Below are 20,242 nucleotides of genomic sequence, written 5' to 3'. Positions count from 1 at the left end.
TTATCTTTCTGATTAATTTTAACTTGAAGTCTGTTTTGTTGACTATTAGAATATCTTTCGACATGTGTTTATTTCCTGGTCACATTTGCTTGGAATACTTTCTTCCACCTGTTCACTTTAAGGTTGTGGCTGTCATTGAAGCTAAGATGATGAGTTTCTTATGGATAACAGGAAAATTGTTTTATTTTACTTTTGTTTTTCCAGACAGGGTTTCTCTATGTATCTGCCCTGGAACTTGCATTGTAGACCAGGTTAGCCTCAAACTCACAGAGATCTGCCTGCTTCTGCCTCCCAAATGCTGGAATCAAAGGTATGTACCACCACTGTCCAGCTGAAGATGGACTTCTTAATCCATTCAACTATTTTGTGCCTTTTGATTGTTGAGGGCATTAATATTTAAAGATGATTTAAAAAAGCATGTGTTGATTGCTGTCTTTTATATTTTTTTCCGTTTGTGTTCTTTTTATAGTCTTTTGATTACGCCTATTCCTCTTTACAGTCTGAAGTATTGTATAGGGTGGGTTAGGTAGACATAATTCTTTGAACTTTTTTGTTTCATGAAAGTTTTTCTTTAAAACTTAGTATAGATGGTTTTGATAGGTATAGTAATCTAGGTTGGCATGCATGGTCTTTTAGAAATTAAAGTACATAACCCTAGGCTCTTCTGGCCCTTAAATTTTCCACTGAGAGATCAGCTACTATTCTTATGGGTTTTCCTTTATATGTAACTTGTGATTTTTCTCTTGTAGTTTTCAAACCCCTCTCATTGTTCTGTATATCTAATGTTTTGATCATAACATACCATGGGGAGTTTTTCTGGTCCTGTGTGGTGTTCAGTGTGTTTTTTTTAATAATTATTTATTTATTAATTATGTATACAATATTCTGTCTGTGTTTATGCCTGCAGGCCAGAAGACCCCATTACAGATAGTTGTGAGCCACCATGTGGTTGCTGGGAATTGAACTCAGGACCTTTGAAAGAGCAGGCAATGCTCTTAACCGCTGAGCCATCTCTCCAGCCTTCAGTGTGTTTTTGTATCTGTTATACTTATGCCATTTCTTGATTTGGAGGAAATTCTTCTATCATCTTGTTGACGACCCAGTTTATGCCATTGATCTTCATCTGTGTCTATAAATCAAAGATTTGTTTTTCTTAAAATGGCTTCCCATAATTCCTGCATGTTTCTCTCATGTATTTTAAACATTTCTTCCCATATTCTTTGCTTTTGTAGTGCAGTTCCTCCAATTTATTTCCACATCCCGATATTCTATCTTCTACTTGATCCATTGTGTGTAAAATTTTCCTTAAGTTTTGTAGTTTGTTTCCTGAGTTTTTCAGTTCTATCTTCATTCCAGCTTGATTTTTCAACAGTTCTCTTTGCTGAATTTAGTTTTCAAATCTTGAATTACAATTTTCTTTTCATTTTGTCATGTGTTTTTCTTGAGCATTACTCAGACATTTATTGCTGAGTTTATCGATTCTTTAAATTCGCTGTTACTGGTTCTTCTTTAAACTATTCAAGTTTTTGATAAAGTTGACAATTGTTCTTTTTAAAATTTGGCATCCTGGGATTCATCTAGGTAATTCTCATTGGAGAGTTTAGATTTGGGGAATACCGTCTTGGCCATTCATATTGTTTGTGCTTTGGGGATGTGACTTGGGCATGTGGTCTTCCTCCCTTGGTTGTATATTTGATATGTGATTCTGGCCTGGCTCAGGCTGGGCTAATTCAGGACCTGTGTGACCAGAGTTAGGCTTGGGAATGTGGGCAGGCTTGGTTCTGAGCAGACTCACTAGGGAAGTTGGTGTAGAAGCTGTGTACTCACAGGTAGGCCTGAGCATGTAGGGGATGGTAAGGGCTAGCTTGGAGGACTCCCCTAGAGTTAGGCCTAGGTGTGTGTGGATGGTACAGGAATGTGGTGGGAGGCACTCCAGGATTAGCTGGTGGGCAAGTTCGATTATGTGTGTGGGTATGCCCGTGGAGGTCAGAAGAGAGCATTGGATCCCTTGGAGTTGCAGTTACAGGTGGATATAAGCCAGTCGACATGGGTGCTAAAAACTGGACTATGGTACTCTTGAAAGAACAGCAAGCACACCAAATTCCTAAGTTTAATGGGTGCTTACAGAGAAAAGGTTTATTTAGCTCAGCTTTGGAAGCTGAAAGTTCAAGATCAAGAGTTTCCATTAGTTCAGGCTCCAGTGAAAGCTTCATGGTCAGCATGAGAGTGAGGAGCTTACATTAATTACCCAATGGAAGTGCAGGAAATCCGAGAAGCTGGGGTCCCACAGTCTATTCTGAGGTCACATCTCCAACTGACCTCAGGATCTTCCACTAGAACCCACTGCCCAGCTTCACTTTCCCAAGGTCCAAGCTCCCACTGAATAAGCTCTTGGGAGAGAAAATGAAATGATGGCAGCCCGATTTCCATTTTGTTGTAGCAAATACACTGGACAAGAAAGGTTCTGGTAGTGTGTTAAAGTCAACTTGTTACATTTTTTGGGAAATTCTATAGCTATTTAATACATTGTCATTCAAAGTTAGCCATGGGTAGGTAGTATTTACACCACCAGTGATTTGGGGTTCATGAGAAACTGCTGTTAAATATTTGGCAGTACACCACTCTAAGGTTCCTATTTCAGGAAATTTACATTGGAATTGGGTAATTTATAAATATCCAAGTAATGAAGATAATTTCAAACTGATGAGTGCTTTGGAAACAATATGAGCAAAGGGATGGCAAGTGCCATTGAAATTGAGATCTAAAGTATAAGCTGGCATCTGTGAAGAGTAGGACAATTGTGTGTCCATTGTTCATTCCCATCTGTGCGTCTCTGCTGGGACTGCGTCTTCAATAGCTCCTGATAGACTCGGGCTTTGTTAAGTTCAGACATAAATAAATCTCAAAGTATAAAATATCTAACTTCTATTTTAACTTGTTTGAACACATATTCATGTGTATGCACATGTGTAAGCAGATGCTCATGCATGTGGTGAATGTGTCAAGTGCCTTTATCACTCACTATTCTCTGAATCAGGGGTCTCTTGTTGAATCCGCCAGTGGGCTGGCTTGCTGGGCATTAACACAGGTACTGGGGATCTGAATTGCTTTAACCCAAGCCACTTCCCCAACCCCTGGCTATTGTTTTAAAGCCAGCTGACTGATCTTATTCTGAATGGTTGCTCATCATGTCTCCTGAGTTTTCAGGTTTGTAATCGCATCCTTTCTGTACTGCTACATTCCATCCATGCAGAATGCTTTTGATCAGACTGTAAACTAAGTCCTCTGGACTCTCCAGTAAACTAAGAGGAGTTTCTTCACTCCACTCTCCTTTCCTGAGTCCTGCAGTAACCCCTACTGCATCCCTGCTCAGAGATCTAAATTCAAAATTACTTGAGCTCCCAGCCATATTAAGGAGTTTGCTCCCTTCTGGTAGCTTCTATCATCTTATTTTCTTGTTTTTTTCCTCCTAAGTTTCTGGTGGATTCATCTCAGTTGCTTTAATGCTTTAAGGTTTATTTTTATTCTTCTTCTTTATTTGTTGGAAATTTCTTACTGCTTAGTATTATACACTGATCTTTCCTCATTGTACTGTGCTTACACACCATCATTTTAGGGTTTAAATTACTATATGCCCATCGGCTCCAGCTTTAAATTTGTGTGTGCACATGAACATGGATATGCCATGATGTACAAGAATGTCAGTCTTCCCAACATGTGGATCCATCATAGGTATTGAATTTAGGTTTGGCGGTATCAGACTTTGCTACTTGTCCCACCCTCCCATCCAGCCCCTTTGAGACAGGCAGGATCTCAAGTAGTCCAGATAGGCCTCAAATGCTCTATTGTAGCAGAGGATGACCTTGAAATCCCAACCCTCCTGCTTCTAATCCCAAGTGCTGGGATCACAGCTCTGCTGCCATGCTCAAATTCATGACTCCTAATTTTGCATCTCTGCATCGGGCCTTGATTCTGAGCTCCAGATTCTTCTAATTACGTCCTCAGCATTTCCATTTGACTGTCTCAAAAGAATCCTAATTCCTGCATTTCTGATTAAACTCCAGACATTTTTCCCCCACAGATTCCTTCCCTACAGTTTCTATCAGCTGCATCACTATTCAACTGGAGTAAACAAGATACCTTGGGCTGAGTGGGAATAAACAGACATTATTTAGTTCTAGTCAGAGCCCTCCCTCTTCCTGGCTTGTAGGTGTCTCCCATCACGGAATGTTTGGTATCTCCTCTTTCTAGAAGGGCATTGATCTTGTCATAGTAGAACTCCATTTTATCATTGTAATAGAAACAAAGATTTAGTTTTTTTTTTTATTTTAAGTTTTTTGTGTGCACATATATCTGCAGGGGGGTATGTACACATGGATGCATGTTGTATCTCTCTGGAGCCGGAGCCATGGGCAGCTCTGAACTGCCTGACATGGGTGCTTAGAATGGAACTCAGGTTCTCGGCTATGGGCCCCCCCCCCCGCCCCGCCCCTCTGCCCCAGACAGGGTTTCTCTGTGTAACGGCACTGGCTCTACTGGAACTTTGTAGACCAGCCTTGAACTCACGTTATTGCCCGGCTGGTGGTCATGCTATTAACCACTGAACCATCTCTCCAGCCCCTACAATACAGGTAGTTTTACAGTTTGCCTTTTGATTTTACTATCAAAACATTTTGGCCTATAAGCATAAATGTTTATATAGTTAATGAACCAATTATTTTAACCTATAGTTAAATGGTGTTTTTGTCATGCTTGAGTATCATACATTCATCTGCCCCCCCCCCTTTTTTTTAAAGACATGGTCTCTCTTATGTAGTCCTGGCTATCCTGTAACTCTATGTAGACCAGACTAACCTCATAGAGAGCCCCATATCTGCCTCCCAAGTGCTGGGTTTAAAGGCACGCACAATGCCTGGTTACACTCATCTACTTCTTAAGCTTTGATTTCTACTTTATTCTTAAGACCTGAGGTAAGAATCTAGCTTTCAAAAGCCACAAAACGATCTGGGATGTAGCTCAACAGCAGAGAACCTCCCTAGCATATATAAAATAGACTAATGGCCATTAACCATCAGCCTCCTCTCAGCTGATTTACTAGGTCCCTACTATAGCACTCACTATATTTGTGATTCTCCACTTTATTGCTCTACTCCATAACCTAATGTTTCATACCTGAAGCTAATAACTTCCCTTGGGCTCACTGACAATTCTCAGGTTTCCTGATTTTTTTCCTACATATTCTTTCAAGTTCATTTTAAAAAGCATTTTCTTTTCTAATTTGATTGAAGTTCCTACTGGGAATTTTTATTTCCATTAGAATTACAAATTATCTTGGTGAAAATTATGTAAGACTTTAAAGAACTAAAACTCATTCATGTGCTGTTCATTTAATTAATGTCTGAGCATACATTTTTCTATTTTTTCATGCCTGTTTAATTTTGAGCACAGGATTTATGTAGTCCATGCTCTCCTCAGAGTTGTAAGCCATCGCCCAAAAGATGGATGGCCCCAGTGCTAAGATTACAAGCGCATACTACCATGAACTGTTTAGCCAGTGCTTGGTGCATAGTGGGCTGCAGTCCGCTGAGCTATACCCCCAGCCCCTTCATGTTCTGTTTATTTCAGAACTCTTGTTGGTTTTCCAGAGCACCACAGTTTAGTGTCTACCAGTCACATCAGGCCTCTCAGAACTTCTCTAACTCTAGCTCCAAGGGATCTGATTACCCCCTCTGGCCTTAATGGGCATCTTCACTCTTATATGCACACACATAAATGAAAGATAAAAAAATCTTAAAATAAGGAAGGACTACATTAAATAAAGTCTCCAGTCGTGTGAATTATTTCTCCTCTGTTTGAGTTCTTTCATCTTGTATATTAACTTATGACTTGTCTTGATAGACTGACCTTTGTCACATAACGCTCCTTGCCTTTAATCTAGGTTCCTCTTTAGTATTTCTCCTCCCCGATGAGGCTTGAACCCTGGTCCATGTTCATACTAGGTAAACACTGTTCCAACGAGCTACGTCCCCAACCCTGCTTTTTAGTTTTTAGGGTTAAACCAAGAGCCTCTCACAGGCTAGGTAAGCTATACCCCTGTGTTTGTAACTATCTTTTACAAGTAGAGACTACGTTCCTTTTTAGCTTAGTCAATCTGGGTGAACTCTGGAACTATGCATTTTAACTATTTTTTTTAATGATGCTGACTGTATTCAGGGCTCATACATGTTAAGCATGGGCTCTAACACTGAGCTACATTCTTAGGTCTCCAGATGACTTCTATAATCTGATAATTCCATAGACTTCTTGCTCACAAGTAACAGAAAATTACTTAGGCTAGCTTAGGTTGTATAAGAGTGTACAGTCACAGCTATAGACTGGATTGCCACAAAGAGGAGCCCTGTATTTCTCTAGGGAAGCAAAAAGACAGTTGCTCTCTGATAGAATAGTGATGGGATTTAAACTCAACCCTTCAGGGCCTTATCCAACTCAGTACTTTGAAATAGGCGCAAATAAATATATTTAGGGATAATTTAGAACCCATTCTGGTGCTGATGAGAATTTCGAGGTGCATTAATCAAAGTGGTAGATTCTAGACATTCTATTGTGTGACCTCGTCATGCATTGTACAGGCTACCTAGTCTCCTCTGGTTTGTTTCCCCAGCCTCCTGCTTCAGAAAAATTTACTTTGTTGATGAAAATCAACGAGCTGAGAACTAGGTAAATCGTGCCTATAATTCTAGCATTCAGAGGCAGAGAACTGAGTTCAAGGCCAGCCCGTGGTACATGAGACTCTGCTACTCCCAAGCCCTACAGTGCACACCCCCCCAATCCAGGATCTTCCCAGACCAGAACATTATCATTTGCTAGGTCAACTCCAAGTAATTAGAGATGTTAATATGTTGGGTTCTGCTTACATATGTGAGTTATTTGCCAGTCTGAAAAGCAGTAGACTTTATATACTGGAGTTGGGTTTCTGAGTTTGGTATCTTAAAAGAACATACATGGTGGTATTATCACTAATTTCCAGATCTTTCTAAATTGTACACAGTCTGGTTCTAACAGGCCTTCTTGTTCCTTTTCACTGTATAGGCAACTCTCCTATATAAACAGGTGCATGAAGTCATTATTAAACAGTAGCAAAGTGAAAAGATCCACCCAAAAGATGTATTTGATATTTGGGAGGCAGAGGCAACAGATCTGTTTGAGGCCAGCATGATCTACAGTGAGTTCCAAGAGTCAGGGCTACACAGAGAAATCCTGTCTTGAGCAACAAAAGCAAGTTCTGACCATCACACAAAACACCGCGAATAGAGACAAGATGAATTAGCAATGTTTTCAGACTCTGGAGCTTATCTCTCTGCTGAAAAAATGTCCTGGCACAAGTGAAGGAGGGAGGGGACACTGGTGAAAGTGAATCACAAAGTGAGGAGGTTAGGAGTTAAGAGCAGCTGGAGAACAGGCAGGTGCAGAGAGATGGAAGCTATCATCCAGTGTGCATTAATGCCAGGCACTCACGATACCAACTTGGTCTAATCAAACCAATGTTTCAAAAGCACTATGTACAGAACTGGCTACAGACCACTTATATATGTATTGGGCAAATCCTGTGCTATAAAATAAGTGAAGTCTTTCTGTTTTACCTACAGGTCCTAATGAGCGCCTCATTCCTGGGAGCCCTATGTCTTTTCTCATCTGTCTGTGTTGTATGTGCCATTTCTGCATTTACTCTACCCATTGAGACCAAAGGACGTGCTTTGCAGGTAAGGGACTCAGGAAGCTCTTGGTTTTTAGGTGATGATTGTAAGAAAACCCATTTTTAATGATGTGTATGCATATGTATCTGTGTGGGTATGTGAATGAGTACAGATCCCCCCGGAGTTTGGGAGATGTCCAATGTGGGGTGCTGACTGAGAACTGAACTCAGAACAATAACTTATCTGCTGAGACACCTCTTAGCTCCTTGGCCACCACTTTTTGACCCAAGAGAAGTTTGAGATATGGGTAGCCTTTACTTAAGCAGGCAAAGAAACCTCATTAGAGCGTCCTGATTGAAATTCTGAGCAGCAATAAAGTTGAAGTTAACAAATAATTCATTTTATATATTTTCACGTAAAAGCTACTGTTGAACAAACCATGGGGCCGAGTTGAAACAGTGCTACGGAGCCTTTAGGATCACATGGGTGGGATACAACAGGCTACTTTTCTTTCCCCAATACCCAGAGTGGTAAAAGCTTTAGTGTATCTTCCCTGGGACAGCTGTGTAGGTTGCAGCTTTGGGAGGCCTTACTTCAGGCATCATGAGCTAGTGTTTCCCCATCTAGAAACAGGCTGGAATATGAGCTTTGGACACCTACTGTCTGTGATTTCCATCTGCCCACAAGTAAACTGACCTCTAGTTCCACTGCATCTGGAATAGCTTGAGCTGCATTAAAGCCCATCTACCTAAAAAGGTGCCTGCCTGTGTAAACTCCTTACAGATGACCATGACACTGACTAGGGAAGGGACCATTCATATGGCCTGATGGCCCCTAATGGCTCCACCACCTCAAAGCAATGAGTTCCGCTGCAAGGACTGGCTTTTTTCCCTTTCTCATCTTTCATGATTGGTCTACTTAACTTTAGAGATAATGAAGGCAGGCAGTATTTTGGTCCCTTATTTCTCTGGAGGCTGTGGATGAAGGCAGGACACAGGCTCCTTAACATACCTCTGTGCACAAGTCCCGGGGAAGCTGGACTTTCAGTATGGAGCACAGATGCCAGTCTAGATCTGACTATCTAAAGGAGTCGGGTACATGACAGGAGGGTCTGGGGAACTTTTCTACCTTACAGCAAAAGCTAAGAGATAATCTGTAGTTGCCCTATTACCGAATGCTTAGGACTCACATGTTTCCTTTCAGCACTACAAAGGGTCACCACACCCTTTATACAAAGACTAACTAGGGCACAAGTTGGGCAGATTTTTATGCCAATGTAAAAAAAATAAAACACCAAGTCTTAAGCTAATCTTCCATTCCCTTCCAAATTTTCCATTTCTTACATTTGTTGGGACCTTCCTGTCCCAGCCTTCCAAATGCTACGGTTATTAGGTATGAGCTCCACAATTTTAAAAGTATTTGTACAAATAAGAATGAAGAAACCTAACAGATCTTTTAATGTGCCCTATGGATTTCTAACTCCTATCTACCTACAAAGCCTGTCCTTTTCCTGTTGCTGAGGCGTGACCAAAGAACTCAGCATTGGGCATTTGTTGAAATAGGAGCGGAGGCGGGGCTGCGTCCCCAACACCCCGGCCGCTTGGCTAGCTCATGCCCGAAATAACAACACACAAACTGTATTCATTTAAAGAACTGCTTGGCCCATGAACTCTAGCCCTTACAGGCTAATTCTCGCACCTGGACTAGCCCATTTCTAATGATGTGTGTAAGCACCCCAAGGTGCGCTTACCGGGAAGATTCTAGCCTTCGTCCATGATGGGAGAGTGTAGCATGGCAAGCATGGCGTCTCTGCTCCAGAGCAGAGCTGTCGAGTCTCTCCGGGAGCAGAGCCTGACCTCACTTCCTCTTCCGCCCAGAATTCTATTCTGTTTACTCCTCCCATCTATGTTCTAAGCTGAGGGCCAGCCAAGCAGTTTCTTTTATTGCTCAGCCAATGAAATCAACAGATTGATATATGACACTCCCACATCAGGCATTGTAGAATACTAATATGTCGCTGCGATACATGCATATGAACATGCCCTGGCCATCGAGTGGTGGCATACCTTCAAGATAATCAAACACACACACTTCACTGCTGTGATCATATGCACATCTTTTCAAAAACAAGACAACAGTGTAGCAGCCATATGATAAACCAACTTGCTTACTAGCTTAAAGGTAGTGTTGAGTCAATAAACTTAAAAAAATATACAATCATTAAAGAATGTTTGTAGCATCAGACATGGTGGCTCATGCCTTCAATCCTAGCACTCAAGAAGCAGAGGCAGGTGACATGAGTTCAAGTACATAAAAACAATGTATTTCTAGTGTGAATTTCTTTAGACCATGCCTGTGTTGCACCAACTTTAAATTTTAAAGCTAGCAATTGTCATTTCATAAATAAGGGTAACCGATAGATCTTAATTCCTTGTAAATTGTATTAAGAACAAAGACTTACCAACTAATTTCTTTTCTTTTTTTCTCCCATAGCAAATTAAATAAGGACCTGCAATACTATGGTCATCAGACGAAAAATGAATATTTGATCTTCACTGTTATTGAATATTTTAAATGGTTTTATTTTTGCATATGATAATTAAGAAAACAAGTGTATTTTAAGACAACTAAGGCACACACAAAAATGCAGCAGGGAATCTATTTCTTAGGAAACAATATATGCAAATTCTTATAGCTTATATTTTGCCACAGTTCAGCTATAAGGCAAATGAAGTCAGCCTGGGTGCCTAAAACCAAATAAAAAACTCAATAACAAAACCTCCCTCCAAACCACTTATTCCCTCACCCCAAACAAACAAATAAACCCCGAGATTGAATGGGAATAGGAGAAGGTGGTGGGTGAAGAATATACCCTTTTCTTACTTAGCATCAAGAACTGCTAACCTTAAGACAAAACACTTGGTATTGCTCCATGTGGTCTGTGGCTGAAGGGCGGAGATTCTGTAGTTAAGGCAAGAAACAAGGCTGGTATCACTGATTTTAAATTATGGCCTTGGTAGCTTAAAAAAGAACTACTACTTTACTCTATATGTAACTACCAATAAGCTGGGAATAAAGTTAATTTTCCCATACACACTGTCCTTTTTTAATCTTAGGAGGGAATCATTGATTCTCTTGATGATTTCCTATAACATGTAACTACTTACTGTTTGTGAGCGTTCTACTGGAAAAGACGTGCTTTGGAAAGAAAACATACAAAGATCTTTTACTGCTGTTCAGTCTTATATGGAGGTCCACCAGAGTTTCAGACTACCAGGGGGCTCAGGAGTCCCCTGCTATTAGCAGTGGAAAAAGACTGCAGCTACAGCCACAAGGAAATGCTGTATTAGCACACTGCATACATGAGGCATAACCTCTGCTTAGGAAGCAAACAACCCCTATTTAAACCAGTCTACGGATGGCTTAAAATCAGCCAGTGTTTTATGAACTTAGAGGATTGGTTCCAAGACTCCTGGTGGAGACCAAATAGCCCATCTTACATAGGATGGTACAGTATGCGTACATTCCTCCCTTATATTTCTGTCATCTCCAAACTGCATCAATTACAGCAATGAAATGTATGAAATAATGACAGAGTTGTCTGTGTATATTTAGGATGAACACTTTATTTTGGTTTCTTGAGACATGGTTTCTCTGTGTAGCCTTGGCTGTCCTATAACTTGCTCTGCAGAATACGCTGGCCTTGAACTCACAGAGATCCATCTGCTCCTGTCTCCTGAGTGCTGGGATTAAAGGGCACCAACACTTCGCAGCAAACACATCCCCTGCACTAAATAGTGATCTAACTGGTTGTGGATAAGCTACACACATCTTTAATTCCAGCACTTGGCAGGCAGAGGCAGGCAGATCTCTCTGTTCAAGGTCAGCCTAATCTAGAGTCCCAGGACAGCCAAGGGCTACAAGCTGTGTAGAAAGACTCCATCTCAAAAAGCAAACCAACACAAACCAAAAACCACATGCATTTGAAAGACCAACTGTATTACAGGCTTTTCAAGTTATACACATAAGCTTTCTTATAAGCATACAACATTTCTAACTTCAAGCTATACGAAAGCTCATGTGATTAATCTGGCTAACAGGCAGACAATCACCTTAAAGCCTAGTTATTATTTCAGGACAAATATATTTGATGGAAAACTATGTTGGCTACACTTGCAGGGGCAAGACAAGCAAGCTACTATAAGTCATAACTGAAAATCCCAAAGCTGAAGTTTGAAGACACTCATTTTTCAAAGGCTAGCAATAGTAAAATCCAACCAAGGACAAAGCACGCTCTTAGGATTTCAGAATTCTCAGTGTGAAATACTCAGGCTAAAGGAACTTCACAGAGCTGCCCAGCACTGTCTAGCACACAGGCTTTGCTCAACAACAAATCAAGCCTATAGCAAGCTATTAGCATAATTTTAACAGAGTCCTTGATAACTAGCTTGATAACGCACCTTTCTACAACACAAACTGTGGACAAAATTGTTTAGGGCACTTACCTTATTAGTCATTAGTACAAACAAATTCCAAGTCATTTTCTTTTAAGAACTTATTGGGCTTGTTTCAAAGATCCCTAAAGACTGAGTCATTATTGGTTGATGTACTAAAGAATAATAAAAAGTGTAGTAGAAATAGTATGTCAGAATCTAATAGTTTTGCATATAGAATTTGATCTAAAATTCTTTAGAGTATTATTTATAATAGGTAGTTACTTCCTGTAATATGATGCTAAATTTTATTTTGGAATTTCATATACACATGATTAGTATACTGTTAAAGAGACTGGATTAGATAACTGTTACTATTGATACCAGACTACATTTTCTGGCTCACTTGTCTTGGGATTAACACATAAGAACCCAGGCAAAGAATTTGTTCCCATACTTTCTGCTAAATGGTAGGAGATGATAAAACCACCCTTCTTTCAAGTCACATTAGAGAATGTGCAAAGTCAGAACCTTATTAAATATTATAAAGTACCAAAGAAGGACATTCTAGGATTCAATTAGATCTATTTATTTTAGTTTAAATCAGATTATCTCCAAAGAAAGATCTATTAAAAGCCCAGTGGTGGGAACGGAGAGATGGCTCAGTGGTTAAGAGCGCTCACTGCTTTTCTAGAGGACCCAGGTTCAATTCCCAGCAGATACATGTCTGTACCTCATGCTGATGGCACAGAGATGGATATAGGCAAAACACCAATACACATAAAAATAAATAAATAAATATTTAAAAAGCTCAGTAGCGACTTATAAAATGCGACCATTTCTGAGTATCATACTTTCCAAAATTTTAAGATAAAATTAATATAAGCAAAGTTTTAAGACAATTCCACAGCCTGTGCCGCCTTCTTCTCCCAGTGGATTTTCATGACAAAATTTCCTTCTGTAACATGAACTGGACTTTCTGTATGTTTGAGTGGCTTTAACACCATCATCAGTATACCCTTAAAAGGACTGGATCAGGTAATCAGTATCACTATTGATAAAATCTACTTCCAAGGAGGTAAATACTAGTGTATTTTTCTTTCCCATTTGTTAATTTTTTCTTGGCTTATCTTTTTAAGGTCTAGAAAATACATTTTAGAATTAAAGTTTTCTTGTTATCTATAGATCACAGCACATCCCTACAGGTAACAACACTACAGCTGTAAGACTACACGATGGTAGGATTAAAGGGCCAAAACCAGGTAAAATGCAATAAAATGCATGTTTTCATCAAGTCTTCCAATTAAAAGTCTCTGCTGTAATAAAATATTCACAGTAGAAAATCCACCAGTTGATTTTTATTAAATTTAAAGCATCAATCCTTGAAGAAACAAAAACCAAACTCTAGAATTACTGTTGCCTCCCTCAGATATTCTTCACACCTTGCGAACCTCCTTGGAGAAGCCTGTGACCTGACTGTCGCAGGGACATATGGCACCTACCTGCACGGGAATTATGGCAGAATTCCTACCCAAGGCAAAACAGATGTAAAATTATCAATTATTAGTTGACATGGAACTATAAAAATACTTAAAAATATGGCATGTTATTTGATAAAAAATATAGTAGTTGAATTCAAGTCATGTCCATAATTTTAAGGACCAACCAGATCACTCTCTATTTCCCTCATTCCTACGGATTTTGGATAACAGAAGATGAATACAGCTTTCTTTTTATGACATTTTCATTTGAAACCTAAATCTTTTGGTTCACATTAGTTTGCCCAGGCCTCAGCAAAGGAGCCTCCTTTACATGCTAAACAGAATAAAAATAAAAATGGACATACCGGTACAGCAGTTAACTACAAACACCCTTTCAAATGAGAAATCGACAGTGTATTCACCATTGTGACTGGGGATGCCCTTCTGACAGCATTCTCAAATTACTCTTCTGCACCTATCCATCTGTGTGGCTGCAAAGCACAAAGCCCATTCTTTAGCTTGGAAAAGCAAAACTACGTGGTGGAAGTTATTTTCTTCCTCCCACTCTTTTATCCAGAAAAGAAGTGGGCCTGTGAATTCAAAAGCACAAAGGGGATCACACTGCCAAGTGCTGATTTAAAGGTGTTATTTCCTTTTACTATTGCCCATGCCCAGTCCATTCATGCTTCTGCCTTGACCATGCAATCGCTGTGAGTCTCCTTACTACCACAAACATCAGGTGGTTGGCACGTGGAAAGCTTTAAAGTTGGAGTTAAGTGAATCCTATCCCCAGTGCCGTCTGTGTATCTATAAACCTTTGACAGAGGGAATGGTCAGGAGACTTAGAGATCATACAGCAGTGTTACTTGTAGAAAAAAAACTCAAGACATTTAATAATATATTATGTATCGTTACATGAAACATGGTTCTCAACTGTCTTTGACTCAGCAAAACCTGGTAATGGTGAAATGTAACATTGTGAAAAGTTACTATGGCATAGTGACTGTTTGGGATGTATTAGTAGACATTCTGGCTGAAATACATAAAAATTATGTTTACCTTATTGAAGCCCTGCCTCCCCCTTAATGGTAATTCTCAAAATAATTTACATAAGTACTGCTTTAACACAAATGGAAATTATGGAAGACAATCAGAGAACAGTATTCTAAGAGAGCAAAAAGAAATGTACTGCCCAGAGTTCCACAGCTGGGACTGGAGAGATGGCTCAGTGGTTAAGAGCAGAGGACCCAGGTTTGGTTCCCAGCACCTGTATGGTGGCTGACAATCCTCTGTAACTCTAGTTCTAGGGTACACAATATCTTCTAGCCTAGGTGAGTGGGCACCAGGCACACACATGGTGCACATACATATATGGAGGCAAACATGCATACACGTAAAATAAAGATAAATAAATTTTAAAATATTAAAAAAACAGGTTCCACAGCTGCTGCACTCAAAATGCTGGCCTCAACCATACAAGTTAAAGGAATGCATATTATCCATTTACCCCCAATAACAAAACAAAACAAAAAAAATCCCCAAGCTGAGGGCATGGTAGCACACTACTTTAATCCCTGCACCAGGGCGGAAGAGGTAGAAGGACCAGAGTTCAAGGCCAAACTGAACTGAACCTCACTTCTCCAAGGGTCTATATATTGTCAAGGTTTGTTCAGACTATGTTTGCAGAACAAATGTCAGCTGCACGTTCAAATCAACACAACAAACATCACCACATAACACATTATTTAGAAAGCGGATTAAGATTGTTACAATACATAACTGGATTATAGATTGTTGAGAGAATGGTAAACTATTGCTAATAACGTATAAATACACCATTTTCCAGCTAGCAGTCTTAGTAAGTAACGTAAGCCATCATCATTCCCCCACTCAAACAGGGTTTACTATAGCATAGGCAGGCCTCAACTTGGCTTGTAGGATGACCTTGAACTTCTTTCTGGTTCCCCTGCCTCCACCTTCCAAGTGCTGGCATTGTAATGCCAATACATCTACCACATCTACCTAAATTTTAATTCACGGGAGGCAATGAAACCAAATAAATCCTCATGTCAGCTGTGTTTTATTCCATCAACTTGAAAAAAACTTTCTCTAGTCAAACGATTAAAATGTTTTAATACTAAAGGTTATTAGTTTTATGTCAAACTAAAAATGTTCTTGTATTTTGTCAAATATTGGGCTAGTACAATAATCTAACAATTTTATTCTATCTCAATCTCATTTGGTGCCCTGTTCATCTGAGCAAAACCCACCAACAACCCATCAAACAAGCAAAAGGAATAAATAGTTTTTCTCCTCCCAGAAAGAAAATTAAATTTAAATTAAGGCAGGTCAATGATAACATATGAAATTCTGTTTAAAAACAAAAAGAAGTGATCAGAAAGCCAGCAAAAAGATGCTTCAGAAAAAGTAATTTATTTTTCCACTCATACCACCCCCTACAACTGATCTTTTCCAAACCCAACAACATACTTTCCACTTAAAATGATAAAGACAAATGAAAGCCTTTTCAAGTGGGTGGCCACCAGGGCAGAAGTTGAAGAAATCTTTCAAATGTTGGTGTATCCTATTGTATTTTATATTTGATGGTACTACTAAAAGCCACACTGCGAGTCAGGCATAGTGGTGCACACCTTTAATCCCAGCGCTCAGGAGGTAGAGGCAGGTGGATCTCTGAGTTCAAGGCCAGCTTGGTCTACACAGTGAGTTTTAGTTCTAGGACAGTTAGGGCTACACAGTGAGACCCTGTCTTGATAAAACAAACAAACCAGAGTAAAAGCACACTGACAACAAAGAGGCCTGCTTTACGAGCACACTTGCATACTTACACAGTGGGGGAAAACAAGATTCAAACAGCAACACCTAACATGCATACTTCCTTCCTTAAAGGAAGCTGAACAAAAAGGTAGATCTGGAAAATACGTGAAAGAATGGCCTTAAAGACCTGCTATGCCCAACATCTCCAACAAACAAGATAAAAACAAAAACAATAAGCAAACATTTTTTTCCTGATTTTCTTTAATGCATTTGCCATCTTACATGGACACCACTAGGTGTCTTAATAGCATCTGTCTACACCTTCCCAGCAAGCACCCGGGAAAGGACTCTTCTTCCCACTTGTCTTTGAGGAGGGTTGCTTTTAAGCACAGTATACCTTACCTCTTAGTGTTGGCCATAATTAATGGGTAGTGGCATTAATACTCTAAAAATGGATGATCACACACACACTCAAATCACACTAAAATCTCAACTTACTTCAAAATCTATTTTCTATTGTAGCTTTTATTCCCGAATGTTGTTTTCAAGAAGTGGGAAGAATGTCTTTTTTTTCTTTGCTGTTTCTTCTTCCTTTTACTCTTCCACACATTTCCTTCCTTCCTCTTTTTTTTAAATTATCAATGACAAGAGGTCAAAGTAATGGGTTATTATAGAAATCAATGTCTAGTAAACAGCAAAGACAGATCAGAGCTCATAAACCTTCTTTGTCATGATGTTGACAAGGTTTTTGTTTTTATTCTTGTAAAGGAAATTTTCTTAGAAAGTATATGGCTCTGGAGCTGCTCACTTTAGCAGCTGGCGGTCCTCTGTGCTCTTGAGGCGCTTCTTCCGGGGCTGTACAAAATCATCATCGGAGTCATCACTGAACTTACTGTCTTCTGCTTCATTCCTGAATTCTAGTTTCGGAAACCTTTTTTCTGGATACAGATTCTTTAAAAGTTCTTCAAAATAGCTTTCAAGTTTTATACCAGCATTGGCTACTTCTGAATCAGGCTGTAGGATAAAATAAAGATAGGAATTAAAACCCAAAAGGTTGACAGTTTACTCAATAAAATATTCCTTTTCAGTCAATTCTGTTCCCTTTTGGTACATAGCTATGAAACAAATGGACTGTGAGAAAAGTATTTAGATGTATCACTAATATAAAACAAGTAACAGTCTGGGGCCACAAAAGTCTAGAGAAGGCCAGCTAATAATAAGTAAGGTTTTTTTTTATTGAATCATTTAAAAAGTAGGTGATTATGATAGGGATGGATCACATTAGCCAAGAAGATAAGGTCATCATGGGCAGGAACCTCAAGAATGAAAAAGTGTGGTACAAAGGAACAAACAGAACGACCAACAAGAAAGATATCATTCAAAGTGACATGAGAAGATTGTTAAATGAGAACTTTTGGTGATTCTTACTATTTCAAGATAACACAGAAATCAAAGTCTAAAAGTACACAGAGTTTGCAAAATAAAAGAAATGGTAAATACATATATTTTCTAAACTATCTTGGTGTCAGGTATCTTGCATTTGTACTTACTACATGATAAAACTGAAAATTAAATGTGGGTAAGTCTTCCTAGTAATCTCTTTCATACCCTGGGCAAACCTAAAACACAGCAAACTTCCACCAGCACAGACACTGCGAGAACCTCACTGTTGGCAAGCTGTCTTTGTTAAGATTACTCTTCACATTGCTGTTGCCTCTCCCAATCTCACCTCATTGAATTCAGCACAGTTCTGAAAGATCAATCTAAAATCAGCTACAAAATCTTCGGGCTTTGTATACATGCAATAATCTTCCTGAAGTCTTTTCTTGATGGTTGACAAGTCCATTGGGTTTTTAATTATTTTATAATAATCAGGCACCTTATAAAACAAATGAATTATTATAATATAAATAAGTAAATTGTATCTAGTCCTATAATACATGCTACTTTTCTTCACATTATTTTTTTTACTGGTGAAAACAAAATCAAGAAACATACCTATTCATCAATATTTGCAAGTACCTACTGTGTTTTGTACACAGGTTTTGTGGCACTTTCTCTAAAAATACTTAACACTTTATATTGGTATATTCACTGTATATAGTGTTGGGTATCATACAGGTAATTTTAATTATATCATGTATGGTATATAATGTATCATGACCAAATCCCCACTCCTTCCCTTTAGCCCACATTCCCTTTTTCCAATCCCCAAAGTCTTCCCTCCTAATTTCTCAGATCCCTTCAGTTTTCATGTCATATATGAATATGGAATACCAGGAGACCCATAACTGAGAGAAAATACGCAACGTCTTTCTATATTTCATTTAATAGGATTATTTCTATTTGCATCTATTTTCTAGAAAATGACCATTTTATTCTTTATGACTGACTAAAAATCCATTATACATTTACACAGCATTTTTTAAATCCATTCACCTACTGATGTACAGCTGGGCTTAGTATATCAGCTACTGTGAATGTGCAAACATCTCTGTTGTATAGTGTCCTCTGGACATATAAACCAGAAGAGATGAACTATAAATGGCAAATAAACATTAAGAAAAAAATGTTTAGTAACTTTAGCTATCAGGAAAGTTAAAACTAAAATTACATTGAGATTTTACTCCACTCCAGTCAGAATGGCTTTCATTAAGCAATAAAAATACATGCTTGTGCACATGTACTCACACACACATGCACGCATGCAGATGCGCGGGCGCACACTCACACAGGAGAGAGAGAGAGAGAAAAGGAGGAATACTGATGAGGATATGGGGAAAAGTGAACCCTTCTACACTACTGGTGGGAATATAAATCGATTCATTATGGAAGTCAGTATGTAGGTTGCTCAGAAAACTAAAAGCAGAAGTACCATATGACCCAATTAACAATAATTTTTTAATGGAAAATATTTCTGTGTATTTTCTTTTAAGCCTCCTATATATTCCTTCTTCATTACCAAATAAAAAAATAATTATTAAGCTGTGCACAGTGGTGCACACCTTTAATCCCTAAGGCAGGCAGATTTTTGAGTTGGACAGTCTAATTTACATAGCAAATTCCAGGCTAGTCAGGGGTAATAGTCAGGCAGCAGCAGATCTCTAGAGATAACCAGTTTCTCCCCTTGAGTCTGGCCCCTATAGGACCATATATAGGGACACAGGCCTGTGGCTATGGGGGCCCTCTCCCACAGAGGGAGTGACTCTTGGCTAGACAGATCATCCCCACTCAATTCCCTGGTAGCCCAGACTGGCAGCTGCTCGAGTGATTGTAAACCATGGTTGCTATCACCAGCAAAGCTATTTGGTAAATCTGATGGAGAGGCCTAGTTGTGTGGGTGCATTTCTTTAATCCCAGCACTGGGGAGGCAGATTGAGGAGAATCTCTATGAGTTCCAGGCCAGCCTGCTCTAGATAGTGAATTCCAGGCCAGCGGAGGCTACATAGTGAGACTCTGTTTCTGAAACAAGCAAACAAATACCCATTTAAAAAAGGATGGATCAACAAGATTTTGTTTTGTACTATTCTAAGCAGTGAAGGGCCGATCCTAAGTTCTGATACTCAATAGCATGACCCTGAAAACTTTAAACCTGCTGAAAATCAGTTTATACTACAAATGAATAAGCCTGGCAATTTCAGAGGATTAATGAGGTGATTTTTATTAAGTGATTTATATCAAGAAAAAGAAGGTTAACTTGTGGCTGCTGCTACTGTTAATAGAAATAGAAATGTAAGCCAGAATCATAAAAAGCAACAATGCTGTGTCCCATTTTTAAGTATGTATTGGCAACACAAACTTCCTTCGGCTATGAAAGATCCTTTCCCGGAAATACTTGTTTCCTTTTCTGGACTGGGGC

At 39.2% G+C, this 20,242-nt stretch overlaps 2 protein-coding genes across 11 annotated transcripts in view; one reads left to right on the top strand and one right to left on the bottom strand.

Annotated features, from left to right (window-relative positions):
- Svopl (SVOP like) overlaps positions 1-14,676 on the top strand; it is a 63,791-nt gene extending 49,115 nt beyond the window's left edge. For 6 of the 7 annotated variants that reach the window (XM_050147906.1, XM_050147907.1, XM_050147908.1 and 3 more), the window contains 2 exons: positions 7,647-7,760; positions 10,188-14,676. In XM_050147906.1, coding sequence (XP_050003863.1) covers positions 7,647-7,760; positions 10,188-10,199 — 126 coding nt within the window. In that variant the 3' untranslated portion in view covers positions 10,200-14,676. The remainder of the gene's footprint in view (positions 1-7,646; positions 7,761-10,187) is intronic. The other variant, XR_007592829.1, reaches the window with a different exon arrangement.
- Positions 14,677-16,888: 2,212 nt separating this feature from the next.
- Positions 16,889-20,242, bottom strand: part of Trim24 (tripartite motif containing 24) — a 104,751-nt gene continuing 101,397 nt past the window's right edge. For all 4 annotated transcript variants that reach the window (XM_050147903.1, XM_050147902.1, XM_050147905.1 and 1 more), the window contains exons 18-19: positions 18,113-18,262; positions 16,889-17,397 (exon numbers count right to left, since the gene is read on the bottom strand). In XM_050147903.1, the coding sequence (XP_050003860.1) occupies positions 17,188-17,397; positions 18,113-18,262 (360 nt within the window). In that variant the 3' untranslated portion in view covers positions 16,889-17,187. The remainder of the gene's footprint in view (positions 17,398-18,112; positions 18,263-20,242) is intronic.

This window comes from Alexandromys fortis, unplaced genomic scaffold, assembly GCF_014885135.2.
Source record: "Alexandromys fortis isolate MF-2015 unplaced genomic scaffold, M_Fortis_MF-2015_v1.1 scaffold_57, whole genome shotgun sequence".
NCBI classification, from domain to species: domain Eukaryota; kingdom Metazoa; phylum Chordata; class Mammalia; order Rodentia; family Cricetidae; genus Alexandromys; species Alexandromys fortis.
Note: the sequence above shows the minus strand (reverse complement) of the source record. Positions and strands in the feature narration are given on the sequence as shown.